Below are 18553 nucleotides of genomic sequence, written 5' to 3'. Positions count from 1 at the left end.
TCTGAGTTTGTGTCATTCTTGCTTTTCAAGGTCCTGAACCGAAGGAGGCATGGGGCTCACCTATGCTCCCCTTCCAGGTCTTCTCCTCTTTCTTCTCTTCAGCTAACTGGCTGCTGGTCAGTGAGGTCTGGCGGGAGTGCGTCCCGGTGGCCGCGGCAATGGACGGGACGGAGCGGGCAGGACGCAGGCTCGAGGAGTCTGACTTCCCAGCGTCTTTCCGGGATCGCTGCTGCAGGACTTTAATCATGGCATCCTTCTCTATGATTTTGGCATGGAGATTCTTAATACTATGTAACAGAACAAAACCAAACGTTCATAATCAAAAACGATTTGGCTAGAAAAACTCCAAACAATGCTCTTGGGGTGTCCCAGGGACTTGAATTGTAACTAAGGGATGAAGAATTAAGTGTAGGGGTGCCTGGGTGGCTCAGTGGTTGAGTGTCTGCTTTGGCTCAGGGTGTGATCCCAGGGCCCCAAGATCAAGTCGCACATTAGGCGAGAAGCCTGCTTCTCCCTCTGCCTATGTCTCTGCCTCTCTCTGTGTGTCTCTCATGAATAAATAAATAAAATCTTAAAAGAAAAAAGGAGTTAAGTGCAGCTTAAGTCTTTACACATTTCTAATCTGCAAATTGTATAAAATGAAACTTTTGTAGTAGATCAGAGGGGCACACCTTCTCTGGCCTCTGGAGAATCTGGGACCTCCTGGGACCCCAAGGACACACAGGCAGAATGGCTGTGGCCTCGCAGCAGGGACCTCCTGGACCAAGGTGTGCTCAGGAGGGAAACTCAAAAACGCTGAAGTCTTACACAGCGTTGGTTTTCCATTAAAGTCAATTTCCCCAATTTCTTTTCTTTTCTTTCTTTCTTTTTTCTTTTTTCTTTCTTTCTTTCCTTTCTTTCTTTCTTTCTTTCTTTCTTTCTTTCTTTTCTTTCTTTTTTTTTTTTTAATATTTTATTTACTTATTCATGAGAGACAGAGAGAGAGGCAGAGACACAGGCAGAGGGAGAAGCAGACTCCACGCAGGGAGCCGAAGGACTTGATCCCAAGTCCCCAAGATCACGACCTGAGCCAAAGGCAGAAGTTCAACCACTGAGCCACCCAGGCGCCTCACCCCATTTTCTGAGAAAAGAAAAAAACGAAAGACAGACAGGTTTTCTGGAAAAAGATGATTTTATCCCTGATGGCCCAAAACGCAAATCAGAAAGCATTTGGTTTCTTTTCGTTGCTTGGGTATAAATGGCTGAGACCTTCCACTGTTCAGAGCAGGGAGGGACTAGCGCGTCCCATGGGGGTCTTGAGCACAGCCACAGTGGAGCCTGGTGGCGCAGCCATGCACACGGCTGTCCCTTACGTGTACTCCATGTCCTGACACCTCCGGGTGGCCTGCACCACCTCCTCCTCCTCCTGCCAGATGTGGGCCTCCAGCGAGCTCTCACCGTAGCTGCCATTCCTTGAGTGGTTGATGATCGTGGTGTCCCTGAGAACACAGGACACACAGACAATGATGTGGATGCTCCTGCTGAGGCATATCTTTCCACCAGCTCCTTTACTCACTCTCCCTCTCCTACATCCTGGCCAATTGTTACCTTAAACTTGACAGAATTAAGAAAGCATCTAGGGAAGACAAAATAAAATCCAAAGATGAAAATTCCCTGTTCCTACGACTAATGACCTTGTGTATTAAGCTACAAGGCCTGGTGTGGACACTGCACCCTAAGAGAGGGGGGCCATTGTCATTGTATTTGTGTTTCCATGCTCATACCCCTTTGTACTTATCCTTTTTCAGTCATAGTCAAAGTTTTATTTCCATTTCTCACCCACCTAGAAGCTATTTCAGTAGTTTACAGTAAAAAGGAGACTCAGCAAATACTTGGAAACACATGTTGGTCCTCTCGGATGGCGGTTCAGCTGAAATCTTCCCTCAGGCCTGCGTCCTAGCTCACTTCTGGCTTTACAAGCCCCCATGTGACAGCCACACCGGGTGGCAAAGCAAAAAGACAAAGACATATACCTGTCATTGGAAAGTCTAACCAAGGAAGTGAAGCAAGGGGAGCGACAAAGTAGGTTAAGATTCAGGGTAGCTGGAAGCAGGTATCTGACGGAAAATAACTGGTCAAAGTTAACTATGCCTCCACTGGTTTTGGTGATTTAATTACTCCTAATTAAGGATGATTGGTAAAAAGAAGATAACTGAGCCAATTAGGTGATCTAGGTATATCTCACTGCAAGGCACACTAGTGTCTTGGGCTAGTGAATGCCAAATTGACAAATGATCCAGGCAAAGATTTTGCATCTCTTTAACTTCTTATTCCAATGCTGCAATCATATTTAAAATCTTAGCTTTTTTTCTAAAATAGGAAGAGCAAAGAGAACTCCTTTCATCTAATGACAGCTATCAATGAATAGCATTTCCTTTATGCCAAGGATGGCATACTAGTAGTAAAGCATACTACACACAGCCTCTCATGCAGTCCTCACAGTAACCTGGGTAGTTGGCATCATCATCCTCATTTTACAGATGAACAAATAGGCTAGGCGACTTTGTAAAAACGCCTAGTTAGTGAAGGTAGAGACAGATGCAAATCCAGATATTTCTGTCCATGCCCTGAGCCATCATTCTATACTGACTCTTTTTTTTTTTTTTTTTTTAGATTTTATTTATTGGAGAGCGAGCAAGCTCGAGCACGAGCAGGGGGCAAAACAAAGGGAGAAGGAGAAGCAGACTGCCTGCTGAGCAGGGAGCCCGACAACATCCTGGGACTCGATCCCAGAACCCCAGGACCATGACCTAAGCTGAAGGCAGACGCCCAACCAACTGAGCCACCCAGGCAGCCCACTTCCTGTGTCTTTATGAAGAAGGCTTCAGTAAAAGGAATGAAGATAAACCAACAAAGTGGGTGCACATGAGAGTGTGGCATTTGTGGGAAATGCAGCTGAAAATAAACCACAAGACCAACTAACACAGAAAACAAGCAAAAGCTGTTAACATATGGATAGCCAAAAAGGCACTTTGGAAGAAATGCTCTCGAGGATCACAGAGCTGTACTGCTGTACTTTTGTTGTGCAGGCAAAATTTTGAGGTGAATTCTGTAGATAATGAATTCATCCTACAGTGCACAAAAATCAATGCAGAAATAGTCCCTAGAGAAAACATTTTCAACCAATTTACTTTTGGAAAATTCACACAGAGCCAGACACCAATTAAAAAAAAACTCATGTTTGGGCAGCCAGGGTGGCTCAGTGGTTTAGCGCCACCTTCAGCCTGCAGGTGTGGTCCTGGAGACCAGGGATCAAGTCCCATGTCAGGCTCCCTGCATGGAATGGAGCCTGCTTCTCCCTCCGCCTGTGTCTGTGCCTCTCTGTGTGTGTGTGTGTGTGTGTCTCTCATGAATAAATAAAATCTTAAAAAAAAAAAAAACAACTCATGTTTACGCTGTTAAGTAAAGATAGCAGGAAGAATCAGATCAAAACAACTCAGAAGGTAAATGAACATAAGACAAAAAAATTTTAAAAAAATTAAAAAAAAGACAAAAAAATTAACTACATTGCATTAAAATCTGTAAAATTTTCAAAGCCATAAAAAAGGCCTAACCCCTCAAAATTCTGACCAATGGTGCCAAAATGCACCAAGATGGGTAAAGCACTTGGTAAACAAAAATCATTGCTTATAAAGGTGAAGTATGCATCACTGGCTGGAAAGTCACAAAATGAACAGTTAGTCGTTTTTACCAGTTCACTGGCAGCCACATAAGCATCCAGACAAGAGCTCAGAATTTTGACGTTTCTCAAAAATTCATTTTTCATTTTTCCTTTCTCCCTTTCTATCAAAAGAAAAGCAGTGCAAAATTATAGAGCATTAAGATTGTAGCTAAACACCCGACCTCCTCTGAGCTGACTTTCCCCAAGACTGTGGGAAAGAGTGGCCAGGAAGGGAAGGTAATTTCCTACAGAATAATCAGATGCCCAATAAATACACAGAAAGCAACGAAGGGAGTGGGGGTGGGTAGGGGAAGGGCCTTGATTTACCTGTGCATCTGAGACTTCTAACTGGGCAGAGTAAGCAGCAGGGCTGGGTAAATCCCATAGGACTCCCACTCTTTGTAGGCAACAGACCAGTGTCCCTTGCCTGGAGGATGACGAACAAGGCAGGTCCTAGCACAGGTGAGTGGCTGAAGGTGGCACCCCCACCCCTGGCCTGTCCCTGTTTCCCTCTCCCAGGAGCCATTCATTCCCCGACTCCTGATCTGACAACCCACTCCTATTTGTCCCCTCAGGGCCTAAGATCCCAAACATGCACCTGTCCTGATAAAAGCACTAGGAGCAGAGACAAAGATGACCCACAAAGGCCTCCGTGTCATGCTTCCAAGGTACCACATTTATACTATCAGGGCTTTACTGTCCTCAGCTGGTGGACTATGGTGTGGTTCTTTGCTCATAACCAGCCAAGAATGACAATTTCCATTTCAGAAATGAGGTCAATTTTTTTTTTAAGATTTTATTTATTTATTCACAAGAGACACAGAGAGAGGCAAAGACATAGACAGAGGGAGAAGCTCCCTCCCCATGGGGAGCCCGATGCGGGACTCAGTCCCAGGACCCTGGGATCACTTGAGCCGAAGGCAGACGCTCAACCACTGAGCCACCCAGGTGCCCCAGAGATGAGGTCAATCTTGAAGGAAGTCAATGACACTCAGAAAAGCCTATGCAGAATCACGCACCCATAGTCGGCAGCAGAGGAAGAAGCCCTGAACACCGATGCCCCACCTGACTGGGGACTGTTCCTTCCGTTAAAAACCCCATGGAGTGAGACAGCTCCCAGGGCAATCATGCTGTGCCTCAGACCAAATCTGGCAAAGAAGGCTGAATTTCTCCATAACTTTATGATGGTCTGGGCTCTTCCTCAAGATAGAGGTGAAGTATTGCCTTAGACAACAAAAAGCTGAAAAGAAAAACCTCTCAACTATGCAGAAATCCAGGCTCTGCTGTTGTCACCCATAGGCAGGAGGGCCGAACCAGACACTGCAGCTTCCTCCAGCGTTCCTGCCTTGCCTCTGGGGCCCCGCCACACCTCATACCTCTAAATGTCTATTCCTGCTCCTGGGTGTCACTTGGAGGGGCTACTGGGGCTGTTTTCCCTCACAGAGACATACATAAACAACATGTAAGCACTAGAATTTGACCCCTAAGGGTCATTTCCCACACGAGCCTGCAAGGTCTGTCTCTCCAGGTATGAATGCACTGTGCTGCCCAGTGGAGGCACCTGTGCCCGTAGGGCTGGCCCTGCTCCTTCTCCAAGTTCCTGGGGACTCTTCTCTACATGAGTAATTAATGAATGAGAGAGCTCACAAGACCTTACAGAGTCTCCTCCACCCCAACAAGCCTTCTCTTACTCGTTAAAGAAAGAACACAACCCCCAAAACATGGAACTGATTACAAGATGGGGCTGCATCCTCGGTGTTTGCTCCTCACCTGGTTCAGGTCTGACGCTCCCCCACAGGCTCCAACAACAGCCCATATTAAGTCCAGTTTCACGGATGAGCCTCTGAGATTTGAGGATCTCCTCTGCAGATAGTGACCTTAAACTTCAATAAATCCCAAACAGCTGTGAATGCAATGCTCACGGCATCTATGAGCCGACAGCAAACTGGTGGGGGGTAGGGAGGCAACAGAAGCCCTAACTGGTGGGATGCACCACCACTCAAGTGGGGGGGGCACACACAGGTGAGCCCCAGCAGTCGGGGGAAACCACCTCCTCATTCAGACAAGAGGATGACGTAACAGAATTCCTGTGTCAATTATTGAGCATTCTAAGCTCATTTTCAAAGGAAGAATAAGGCTGTGTGCTCACAAAAAGGACATAAAGCAGCAGAGGTAATAGCTGACAAAAGCAACAATTTCCAACCAAAAGAAACCAGGCTTCGGGTCACACACAGCTCCATGGGACACACGGCCCCAACGCTCACTGCCAGCATGACTGGGAATATACCAGGGTACCTCTCTGAGCCACGTTTCTCCAGCTATTTTTTTTTTTTAATTTTTTTTAAAATTTTTTATTTATTTATGATAGTCACAGACAGAGAGAGAGGCAGAGACACAGGCAGAGGGAGAAACAGGCTCCATGCAGTGGGAGCCTGATGTGGGATTCGATCCCGGGTCTCCAGGATCGTGCCCTGGGCCAAAGGCAAGCGCCAAACCACTGCGCCACCCAGGGATCCCGTTTCTCCAGCTATTAACAGTTCCTGTTGGACCCTCTGGCAAGGCGGCCCCTGAACCAGGTGAGGAGGGGATGCAGCCCCATCATCTAGTCAGGCCCACGTTTAATGAGGACTTAATCTCATCTGGCCCATGACACGCGCTGTTAAAAGAGAGTGTAACATGTACTTGTGCAACATCGCTCTTGAAGACCACCTAGTATCCCACTGTGTGGAGGTCCTCACAACTGAGCGAATGCTCTGGAGGCACCGCAGGCAGGCCTCACCTCTCAGCGGCCGCAGTGGCTGCGGCGTTCAAGGCGAAGTGTCGGATAGTACTCTCCTCCAGGTACTTCTGCTCCCACTTGGTCATGTCGGCCTCCAGGGCCAGGATCCGCTCCTCCTTCTCCCTCACAAGTTCCAGGAGGGCCGGGGCATTATATTCTGACATGCCGGCTGGCTGGCTGTTTCCATGTTTCTAGAGAAGCAAGAGAAATATGCAGCATGATGCAGGGAAGGGGCACATGGGGTTCACAGATCCCGCAGCACAAACCCACAATGTCCCCCTGCTCCTGCTTCCTCTCCTACAGGGAAGACACAAATCCTACAGATCCTATTGCTAAGTAGGGTCACCTTCCAAATGCCTCCACCTCACCTTCTAAATTCCTCCACCCCTAATTCTTGTGGAATTCCGTAAGACAACCTTATCCTAATGTTAGAGGGGAGAAAACGAAGCTTCTGGGAGGTGAAATGAATTGTTCAGTCTCTCTCAGCTACTCAGAAATAGGATCAGACCAGGGCCCGAATGGCCACACAGTCCTGCAGGACAAGCAGCTTGTTGCAAGTCCTGCCATTAATTTATACCAAAAGCTAAAACAGCAACTAAGTCTTAGCCTTTGGGACAAGAGCATTTTCTCCGGAGTTCAAGGAAGCAATTCCCACTGTTTGGTTGTCCCTGAGGATGGAAGGTTAAAATGGAAAGGCAAAGAAAGGGGAGCGAGATGTCCCCAAGTGCATGTTCCCCTGAGTGTAAGGCTCTCATCGGGGACACAGAGGAATGAGTGTCTGTCCCACTGAGGGGCCTCAGAAGCAACCACATGAAGGCATTTCATCAACTTAAAGGGGCTAACCAGAGTAAAGTGCTACCGGAAACCCGTGAATGCAAGTCAAGCTCATTTTTCAGCCCTTTCTTTTCATCTGTGTCTGGAAGATAGGAAATAAAGTGGCTGTGGTTTCTGGACTGCTCGCAAGCTGGGGATACTGACATTTCAGAATTCTTCCCTTTCAACTCAGGTATACTATTTCCTCTAAACAGCAGGACTTGCAGGATAGTGGGTGAGTTTGAGGAGGTTCTGCCTTCAGAAGAGCATGATTTCCTCATCATTCCATGTCCTGGGATGCACACTGCCCTCATGTGTCCCTGTGATCACAAACGGTAGATGCAGAGCTGCTTGCAAGGTGGGGGGAGGGGGGAGCCTGAACACTTTACCCGGACCCACATCCACAACCCAGAGCAACAGCTTGGCACATGAGCTGCACTCAGAGGATCTAATCCTACCAGAGAGACCAGAGCAAATGGGCCCAGGGGCTTTCTGTAATCCGTATGCTTCTATTCAATTTTTTAAAGCTAGAATTACAAATATTCTCCAATCTGGCAGTTGTTTGCCAGTAACCAACATTTAAGCAAGAATGGGGCAGAAAGTATGTAACTGTCCTCATCAACCTGCACAGAAAGCCACAGGCCTCCTCTGGCCAGGCACTGACCTCATGCAGGGGGACAAATGAACCAATCCATGGAGATGAGCTGCTTCCCTGCTGTTAGAAACATTCCAAGAAAAGATCCCACAGCCTGGCTAAGTCGCCATCTATGCTTGTCATTTTCTGTCTCAATCCCCTGTAATGGCATCTCAGCTGGCTTATTTCTGCAAAATCCTCTTGACCTCACCTCATGTCATGGTACCTCTTTACAGGACCTCTGATTCAGGTCATTAAGAGTTATTTAAATGAAAGCATGGATTTCAATGGTCAAGAACACAAAGACAGCATGATTTAATGGATCCGTATGCAGACCAGAAAAATGAGTTGAGGGTCAGGCAGGCCAGTGTCTGCTGCCCATTCAACTAGTTCACAAATATTTACTGAACACCTATCATGTGCTGGGGTTATGACAGTGAACAATACAGATAGGATCTTTGTCCTTCATGTTTTCACCTTCGGCTCATCTCTCAAGTGCCCTGTGCCTCATTTCCTCAAGAACATTCCCCCTTCTCTCTTTTACCCCAAGGGACTCCTGTGGTAGTAAGATGTGAAAATTAGTTTGAGCTCTTTGCAAGAAAGAGAAGATGGTGAATTCCTAAACATGTTCATTTCCCTTCTTCTTATCTTCATTTCTCCTTTACCTCCTCTCAGCTTCTAATGATGCTAAGTACTCTTTCCCTTCCCATGGTGGAGGGAGATTACATATAATAACAAAGATAATGCAGTTGAGTCTGGTTTCATAGCATTCAGAGTAGGAGATCCAAGGATAAGTAATCTAACTGAAGGGTGTGGGTGGCACATTAACTGGAAAAGAACATTCTCTTTTGCTCTAAGTATTGAGATGCACTCTTTCTGTTGGCCAGAGACTCCTAAGTATCTATCAGATACCAGCACGGTACCAGGCATCCGAGAAGCCCATCCTCAAGTTGGGGAGGGTAAGATCTCAGTACTGAGAAATACTTAAGGGTGGGCCTTAAGTACTAGGGCATAAGGCACAGGTTAGATGGAGTCTAGAGGCAGACTCACCCTTCCTACAAGCTGTCAACTAAGCCAAGATGGTGGGAGACTGGGTGGGTTCCTTAATTTTCTGGGCAATCTCACTAACACCTCCTTCCCTAGCCAAGCCCACACCCAGAGTGAAATGTGTGCGCCTGCCATGAGAAAGAGCTGAGCTGGCCTGAACAGATGCTTTCAAGTGTTTTCAAGTATTCCAACCACAACCACTATGCTCAATCCAGTAGATAATTCCATGGAACCCTGCCTTGCTTTTCCCTGGTTCCCAACTTAGAGCACACCCTTCACCAGCTGCACAGAGGGCTCTGCCCACGGCACTGGCTGATGACACACAAGCTCAGGCTCTCTCTGGAGTCAGGAGCCTTTGACCAGTGTATAATGGAGCCCGGCCCAGCTGCAGAGCTTCCCTGCTGAGGCACACACGGACCCAAGTTTATTAGCAGCTAAGTTATATTGACAGCTGTTACTGGCAGAAAGAAGGAAAGGCAGAAGAACTCGGAGCTTATGGCCAATATTACATCGGGATACTTATAACGGGGGGATAGTCCCAGGGATAGTCCTGAACTCCTTTCTCTCCTTTACCTCTGAAAACTCAGAGGTAAAGAATCATGTGGGACTCAGTTCACCCTCTTACCAGCTCCTGCATGGAATCCCACTTCATGACACCCTAGACGACACCACCAGCCTTCAGGCTGGCCTCCCCCATGTCCTCATCCACCCCTCCAGACCCTCCTGACCCCACCAGAGGGCTCTTCCTCTGATCCTCTGAGCCATGCTCCTGTCTGGCTTGAAAAGCTCCCAGGAATTGGCCCTCTGCTGACTACAGGAAGCAGTACAGTGTCTCCACCTGACCAAATGCCTCCCCTCTGGCCTCTGCCTCCTCAGCAGCCACCGCCTATGCATTCTCTGCCAGCCAGCCGCACCCAGCCATCTGCAATGTGCCATGCTGCTTCGTACCTCTCTCCTACGCAAAAACGTCTTCTACCTCTGATGTTCTTCCCCCAGAATGTCAAACAAACTCATCTTTCCAAGTCCACCTCAAACGTCCTATAACCCCGTGCCCCTGTCTAGCCCCACAGCAGTCAGCACTTTCTCTCTTTAAGGACTTTGTCACTGCAACAAGTGGACTACCTGGCTCCTCCACTGCCAGTAATGCTGGTTTGTTGGGGACAGGGAGTTCCCATTCACCTCTGAGTCCTCAATGCACAGTGCACAGCCTGAGCCACGGCAGGTGCAGTGCTGCCAGATGGGTGCTGCATGACTGTGTGGGCCCGGCCTCACCTGCTGGGTCCTCAGAGCATCCAACTCTCTCTCCAGCCATGTCCGTAGTCTCCGCTCCATCTGCTCTCGCTTCTCACATGCAGACTGCAGCTGGCTCAGGGCCTGCTGGAGCTTCTCCACCTTCTCCACATAGGCTTGCTTCTCTCGTAACTAAGCAGAGGAAAGGGAAGAAAGAGCAGAGAACTCAGACCAGCAGTTCTCAAAGCCTGGGTGGAGGTGGGGGTGGTCAGATTACCTGGGGATTGCATTTGAACAAGTGCATGGACCTTCCCTACTGTCATCCCTCTGACGTGCTGGGATGCTTGGAATCAAAGACCTTACGAGGGCACCTGCCTTGTGTAGCCAGCTCTGAGCTCCATCCTTGGTGACTGCTTAATAATGACAGCATTTGGCAACATTGAAAATGAAGTTAGCAAAGGGTTTTTAGTGCCATAAGTAAAAGCTTATTCTATAACGTTTAACTAAAAAATCCAGAATCAAAAATTATATACATGCTCACAACTCTGCCTGCCTATGATCTATGTGTGAAAAAAGACTGGAAGGAAATACTTAAAAGGATCCCCCAAGTACAGCATAATAATTTCTCTTCTTCCTTACTCTTGTCAGAATTTTTCAAATCTTCTAAAATAACTGTAAATTACTACCACAGAGAAACTGGTGTATGTACACATTTGTGTGAATAAATATAAAATTTCCTACGATAGATCCTGTGGAGTAACTTTCTCCTCAAGACTTCAGAGCCCTTTACGGTGGAGTGGTTGACAGCCCTGGAGAGACAGGCAGGGTTCAATGAACACTCAAACACCACCAGAACTGAGGAGATGGAAATACAGGTAGAAAGGATGTATGTAAATGTCACATCAGGCACTGATTTAGAATCACAATTGACAATTTCAACTCCCACTCTCAGACTTTGTTTTCTCCCAATTAGGAGTCCGGCTCACATCCATAAATCCCAGGCCCATTTCATGAGAGACACAGAGAGAGAGGCAGAGACACAGGCTCCATGCAAAGAGCCTGACGTGGGACTCGATCCCAGGTCTCCAGGATCACGCCCTGGGCTGCCCCCCAGGCCCATTTCTAACTTTCTGGGAATCGGCTCGTGCCAAAAACCAGGCTGGGGCATTGTCTTGATCTGGCCATGGGTGAGAAGACACCAGATAGTAGTTCCTGCCCGCACCTGAGTGTGCTTATGCCTTCCAGGTGATTCAGATCCTGAGTTCAGTCCCTGATCACACCGGCAAGCTGGAACATGCTAGTGACTTAAGAGCTTGCTGCAAAAGGTGGTTACTCACTTAGCAGGCAGTACTGTATGGAGCTATGCCTATATTCTGGCCAAAGCCACTGGAATAAAATGGAGGTGCCTCTGACCTTTCAATGGGGGGCAGCAACCTCACAGCCTTCTCTAAATCTGCTTTGGGCATCAATCTTCATCTGGCCCTTTCATTTGCTGTGCTTCTGATTACTTGATTCGGTTGGATAGACATTTGAGGACCTACTAACTGCAGGGTCCTGTGCTAGAAGCCGATCCAGCTGAGAAAATATTTTCTGAGTCCCATTCATACACTACCTACCCCATCCTACACCGTATACAGTTTCCTGGGTGTGTGGCCATTAGAACAGAAGGGCCATGAGATCTGTGCATTTTGGTTCCTGCTGGGCCAAAGTACACTGTATGTCCCCAGTCCCTGCAACAATCTCTGGCATCCAATAGGTGTGCAAGAAATATTTGTTAAATGGAGAACTATTATTTCCCCAATCAACTGCAAGATCTTTGAAGGCATGGATCTGTCTCATTTAATTTGTTTCAGCCTAGGGATACCAGCTTAGTGGTTGAGCGTCTGCCTTCAGCTCAGGGTGTGATCCTGGGGTCCTGGGATTGAGTTCCACATCAGGCTCCTTGCAGAGAGCCTGCTTCTCCTTCTACCTATGTCTCTACCTCTCTCTCTGTTCTCTCATGAATAAATGAATAAAATCTTTAAAAAAACAATCTGTCTCAGCCTTAAGTCTTAGCAAGGAGTCTATTAGGATGAGAATGATTAACAGGTAATATCAACCAATGTTTGTGAAACTCTTCCATGTCAAGCATCATGTTTTATATTTAACTATTTCATTTAATCCTCCCAATATCAGGAAAGGGACAACTCTATTATCTCCATTTAGGAGAGAGGACTGAGAATGGAAGAGGTCACAAGACTTGCTTAAGGTCACACACTGACATACCCCAGGGTCAGGATCCTAATTCACCACAGTCCAAGCCCTAGCTCTTGTGGGAAGTCAGGGTAAGCACTCAGTATGAGCCCTCTGAACTGAATTAAGACCCTTCAAAAGAAACTTTAACAAGAACAGGGAGTCATAGTGAAAGGTACACAAAAAAAGAGATTTGGGAGAAGCTACACGCAAACATCTTCTAGAATGCCAAGAAGATCCATAGTAGTGATTACCAAAAGCCTGTCTTTAAGGAGCTCGCAATTAACTTGGATTAGAAATATTAAAATTAATAAATTTTTAAAATTATTAACTTCCGTTGGCTCCAACCATGGAGATAGGGCCTGAATAAGTAATTTCAGTAATAACCATAATGAGGAGTCGTGGCCTCCAGTCCTCAAAGCAGACCTCATGTCCTGTAAGGATTAAGGTGGCTTTCTGTACCAAACCTACATGCTAGTGAATGAGTTGCACATCGGTAACAGGGAAGATGCTCTGGGGCTGCTGTCTGGGGTCCTCATGCTAGTCTTAAAATTGCTGTTCCTACAGAGGACTTGTGGGTTTCGGAAGCTCCTAGTGGACAAGATCTTTGTGAACTTCATAACCCTCCCCTTTGGCTGCTTGAACCATGATGCTGCGTTTGCGGAGACGCCAGAAGACCTGGCATCAGGAGAGGTCTTCTAAAGGAGTAGCTTTTCCTTTCGACAACAGTTGGATTGATGACAACACTGTTTGCTGTGTGCCAAGCCTCAAGGCCAGCACTTGGTGTGGATTATCTCACTCACGCCCCTTCCAGACTTTGTGCTTCTACCTTCCAGGATGGCTCTGTGCAGGTCAAACTCCAGACCGGGGGCGGGGGGGGGGGGGGGGGAGGCGTAGGGAGCACTGCAGCCGGGGGCTGCCAGGTGTGGGCTCCTGTCTACCCGCCTCGGTGGCCGCTCCTCTTCTGCCACCGTGTCTGTAGCCTGAATCCCCTAGCCTAAAGCTGAGAAACGGTCTTTGCACGTCCCCAGTCAGGCCTAACGGCAAAGCCTACCTCATGAGACCTCATCCAAAGGGCTGATTTAATCAGAACCACTAAATCCATAATGCTGGAGACGGATCAAATTTTCCTGGACTAGGGGAGTCACTGCCCAGCTGAGCCAACTTTTGGAAATGGGAGATCGGTTTGCTGCATGCCACCCTGATTCCACCCTATCAGGCTTTTGCCCTTTTTTAATGCAATCAAGAGCCCAAAGAGCAGATAAACCATTTTTTTAAATTGTTAGTCTCTTCTCTCTACAGGCACCAGTGGTTTCCAGTCCTTCCATTTGTTTCCAGCCCTGGCCACTTGCCAACCAACGGGATGCAGACCAGGTTTCAGGCAGAAAGCGAGCTCTTTCATGGCTGTCTTTCCTACTTTGCCTGGCTCTGGGTTGGATAAACTCTGTTGGTATTAATTTTATTTTGGGAAGCCTCCTACATCCCTCCCCCGACTCAAAGACTTGGAGTGGGCTCCAGTGCGGGGTGCTGGGTAGGAAAAGGAAGTGGAGGCCCTCGAGGCTCTGCCCCCACCCGTCTCACCTCCTCCTCTAGCTTGATGACTCTGGCCTGGGCGTTGCTCAGAGCCTGATCCAAGATCTCAATGTGTCTCCGGTGGTCCTCACTCGCAGTCCGCACTGCCGCTAACTCCATTTCCAACTTCTCCTTCTCCTTCAAGAATTCTTTGTCTAGAAGGGAGACAAGAACAAAACTACCTCTATCAGAAAGCACTTACCCTCTGGGCTCCCAGCCAGTCTACATCTGGCAGGGATTAGTAATAACAGAGCATGCAGAGAGTGGAGGGTTGAATTACTGCTTTTGCTCCCTCTTGATAGTGGTGATGTGTGAGTTAAGGATTTACTCAAAAACCACTGTTAACTCTAGATACATTCCAGGCCACAGTTCCAGAGATGAAGGGTACATAAGGAATGACGGATATTCTCCATAACTCACTTCTGTACAACAGTTACTTTCATGCTTCACATTAACCTTCTACCTACGATTTCACTTTATGCTCACAACCTCCCTTGCTTCTGTCTTCCGAGCCCCTGATGAAAGGGCAGGCAGGACTAACTAATACTAATATTCTCATTCATAGAAAAATAAACCAAGGTGTAGAGGGTTCAGCTCTTTGCTGAGGCCATACAGCAGAACGAGCTCCAATCCAGTCCTCCAAATCTGGGCTGGATTCTCGTCCCCTATGACCTGGCCCCCCCACATTTTCTCCTAGTTCTGTTCAGGAAGGGTAAGGAATATTGCCTAAAGGAGTATTGCTCTGGATTTAGGAAATGGCTCTCCTCTCATTCGATGACTAATTGATGGTGATCACAGTCCCTTTGCACATGGAGAGCCTAAGCTGCCCTGCATTCAGTAGCATCCAAACCACTTTCCTGCAGACTAACTCCCATCTTGGTTTAAGATGGGATGGCTAATGGTGTCACTGGATCAGTATTATTTATCGAAGACATTTTTCCTGTTAACAAAAGCAATACTGGGGCACCTGGTTGGCTCTATTGGTTAAGTGTTCAGCTCCTGTGTTTTCTCTCTCAAATAAGCAAAAAAAAAAAAAAAAAAAAAAAAAAAAAAAAGCAATACATTTTATTGTAAAAATAAATTAGAGGGGTACTAGGATAGCTCAGTCAGTTGGGCCTCTTTTTTTTTAAATTTATTATTTATTTATCTGAAAGAGAGAGAGAGTGCTAGAGCAGGAGCAGGGGGTAGGCGGTAGAAGGAGAGGAAGAAGCAGACTCCCTGCTGAGCGGGGAGGGGAGCTAGACACAGGACTCAATCCCAGGACCCTGAGATCATGACCTGAGCTGAAGGCAGATGCTTAACCTACTGAGCCACCCAGGCCCCTCAAGCCTCTAACTCTTGATTTTGGCTCAGGTCATGCATGATCTCAGGGTCTTGGGATAGGGCCCTGCATTAGGCTCTGCACACAGCAAGGAGTCTGCTTTCCCTCCCCCCTGCCTCTAAACTGCTCACTCTCTCCCTCTAAATAAATAAATACATAAATAAATAAATACATAAATATTTTAAAATACATTAGAATATTTAGTCATGTTGTTCATAACACGGAAAAACCTGAATGACTCAATGTGTAAGATTAAGGGATTGGTTAAATAAACAACTGTAAACTCTACAAGAGACTAGGTTGCATCCATAATTATTAAGTAATATTTGTGAAATGGAAAAAAAACTTCATTATTGAAAAAAAAGTGGTTACATAAACCAGGTGCATACTATTCCACAGTTGTCGAAAACAAGGCATATGATTACAACAACAGCAATAAGAGTTAGAGGTTGGTTTCTATAGGCCCACACCACTCAAAGGCTTCAGACAGGTTGCTTGGATCCTTTGGCAACCCACATTAAAACACACAGAACCACAGTCTGGAAGCTCCGCTGCATGTGCCAGTGGTTTCATTCATTCATATTTCCTGGTGGAGTCACCCCTTAATTTAACAAAAAGTTATCAAACATTAAGGACCAGCCCTGTGGGCACTGAAGCAATGGAAAAAATGCTGTGCTTAAGGAGCAGGAAATGTGCCTTTGAATACAGGGCTGGAGAATTCAAAAAGACACTTTAAGCCTGCAAATATCTACTAACAAAGTCACAATTTTTGAGCCGGAAGGGATCATAGGAAATATCCCCCTCCACTTCCAGTCCTGCTGCTTTGATGAGTGAGAAAAGGAAAGCCCAGGAGCAAAGGCACTTGTCCAGGTCCCCTTGCCAGCGGGCGCAGAGCCACGGCCAGAATCCAGGTCTCCGATGTCCCAGTACAACGCCCTTCCCCGTTGATGGTACTGCCCTTGCATTGTGAGGTCACGCCAATGGGATCCGAGTGCAAACGGAAAAGTGTCACATTGGCAGACTGAGTAGCCCTGTACAGCTCAGCAGTAGATGTACTGCCTAGAAACAATGGCCTGCCCTGGGAACAAAAGGAGGCCACCAAGATCCTGACCCTGAACACGAAATTTCTCCTGGCCTATCTGTGTGCCTCACTGCAATAACCAACTGCCCTCCCTTGTTCTCCTTTTCAATAGCATTTGAAATGTTGCCTCTGAAACTTCTTTCCTAATCCGTGGAGAATGGCCATGTGAAAGGCCTTAACAAGTGGGTCAGTAGCAGCTCGCTGCCTCTGCACCCCACCATCCATAGCCCTAGTGACCCAGAGCATTTCACTGCACAAAGTCAATGGCATCTGAACACTAGCTGCATGGGTTTGGACAGCATCTCAATAGGCATGGTGCCCAGTGGCCTTGTCCGGACTCTGGAGGGCACCCAGGAGTTACTCAGCATGCTGGGGAATGAACCACTGGATTTCAGAGCTTCTGTGTGCTTATCAACCTAAGTGTAAAAGTTACTCTCTTTGCTAAGGGCAGCCAAGGACACATTAATTTTGACCAGAAGACAGTAAAATGATAGACCAAGCTCAAGACTAGAGGCCACAATCAGAGCTTCTTGAGTTTTGCAAACTGATGGTCACAATTATTGCTGTGTCACCATGACAGCTATTTAGATTTCTGAATTAAATATCCCTCCCCCCAACATGCACACTTGCAAGCATGCACCCCCACACCCTGGATTCCAATATTTGTTATTTCCTTAATATCATACTGTGGCTAAAGCACGCACCCCAACATCAGAAAAAACTGGATTCAAATCCCAAGCTTACCACTTTCCAGCTATAGATCTTAGGTATGGTTAACCTCTCTGAGACTCAGCAACCTCATCTAATCAAATCTCATCTAATCTCTCTACCACATGATAAAGATAACATCTACATCACAGTGCTGTTTGATGACTCTGTTGTTGTAAATGAGACATATAAAGCATAAGGACCTCAATATCCTAGATCTCTGTTTTGGTCATTATTGATTTCCTGGGCCTAGAACAGCACCTGGCTCAAAACTGTTGAATGAATGGATGATTCTCTACTGTGCATTGCCAGCTGTATAAAGATGGTAGTTCTTGTTAGCTACTAGGTATTTCCTGACAGCCTTTGTCATACAGCTGTCATACTCTACCACTGAAGCCACCACTCATCAGATGGCTGATGGACTGACCATGGACACCCTCAGCTCAATACTCTGCTCAGACTCCCCAAACCTCACAGGGTACACCATGAGACAAAGACGTGGGTATTGAACGAAGACTCCATGAACTCTGGACTGCTGTCCAGCCCTCTGAAATTCAGGGGTGGAAATATTTCTGTTATGAGTTTGGTGACCATGGACCTCAGGCTGTAGCAATATCACTTGGTATCACTCACACTAGCTCAGAACTTCCTGTTCTGAACTTCCTGTTCCTGTTCCCTTCCTCCACGGATAGGGAGTAGAGCTCGCCATGGCAAAGTTTTAAAAACAACGTTTGTTACAGTAGTTAGAGTAACAAAACCTGCTTGCATTCCAAGAATGGTGACTTTATTCCTTTTAACTATTCCATTTCTTCTCAGTTTACTGGGGGAGGCTGGCACTGCTATTATTGCCACTTTCCTGATGAGGAAAGTGACCCTTGGGTTAAGTCACCTGTGCACAGAAGTGGGAGTGCTCAATCAATGGCAGAGTCAAACATGCCTCTGTGTCTCTCTAGCTTACATTCAAGAGCACGGGGCTGTATGCCTCCCCCGCACAAGCAGGCAGAGGGCAGAATTGCAAAATAAGAGAAGCAGAAAGTGCATGAGAGCTCATTGATGCTCATTACTGCAGGGATTTAAGTATGTCACTGGCCATATCATGTTTCTCCAAACCCAGCAATCACATGAGTATCCATTTACAACTATGAATTCATTAGGCCTCTAGTACATGGAGGCATCAGAGAGTGTTGAGAAAAGCATGGTTCTAGAAGCAAACTGCCCGCTTCACGTTTAGCTCCACCATGGACAGTTCTGTGACTCTGAAGCAAATGAACGTCTTCCTGGAACCTTTGGCTTCCTTGCCTTTACAGGGAGGATCACAACAGTATCTACTTGACAGATGCAAATGGTTATTAAGGATCCAGGTAACGTCGACTATGATAATCCTGTGGTTATCGTTGGTGTTTCTAAAAGTCTGATCAATTCTGGAGCTGCAAGAT

At 46.8% G+C, this 18553-nt stretch overlaps 1 protein-coding gene across 11 annotated transcripts in view; it reads right to left on the bottom strand.

The window, feature by feature from the left end:
• The window catches only part of AMOTL1 (angiomotin like 1), a 155661-nt gene that overhangs the window by 9800 nt on the left and 127308 nt on the right, over positions 1 to 18553 (bottom strand). For 7 of the 11 annotated variants that reach the window (XM_072726208.1, XM_072726210.1, XM_072726209.1 and 4 more), the window contains 5 exons: positions 14017 to 14162; positions 10246 to 10395; positions 6480 to 6670; positions 1353 to 1478; positions 61 to 287 (listed from right to left, as the gene is read on the bottom strand). In XM_072726208.1, the coding sequence (XP_072582309.1) occupies positions 61 to 287; positions 1353 to 1478; positions 6480 to 6670; positions 10246 to 10395; positions 14017 to 14162 (840 nt within the window). The remainder of the gene's footprint in view (positions 1 to 60; positions 288 to 1352; positions 1479 to 6479; positions 6671 to 10245; positions 10396 to 14016; positions 14163 to 18553) is intronic. The other 4 variants (XM_072726211.1, XM_072726214.1, XM_072726215.1 and 1 more) reach the window with 1 other exon arrangement.

Source organism: Vulpes vulpes, chromosome 11 (assembly GCF_048418805.1).
Source record: "Vulpes vulpes isolate BD-2025 chromosome 11, VulVul3, whole genome shotgun sequence".
In the NCBI taxonomy this organism is placed as follows: Eukaryota; Metazoa; Chordata; class Mammalia; order Carnivora; family Canidae; genus Vulpes; species Vulpes vulpes.
This window is presented reverse-complemented; position numbering and strand designations above follow the sequence as displayed.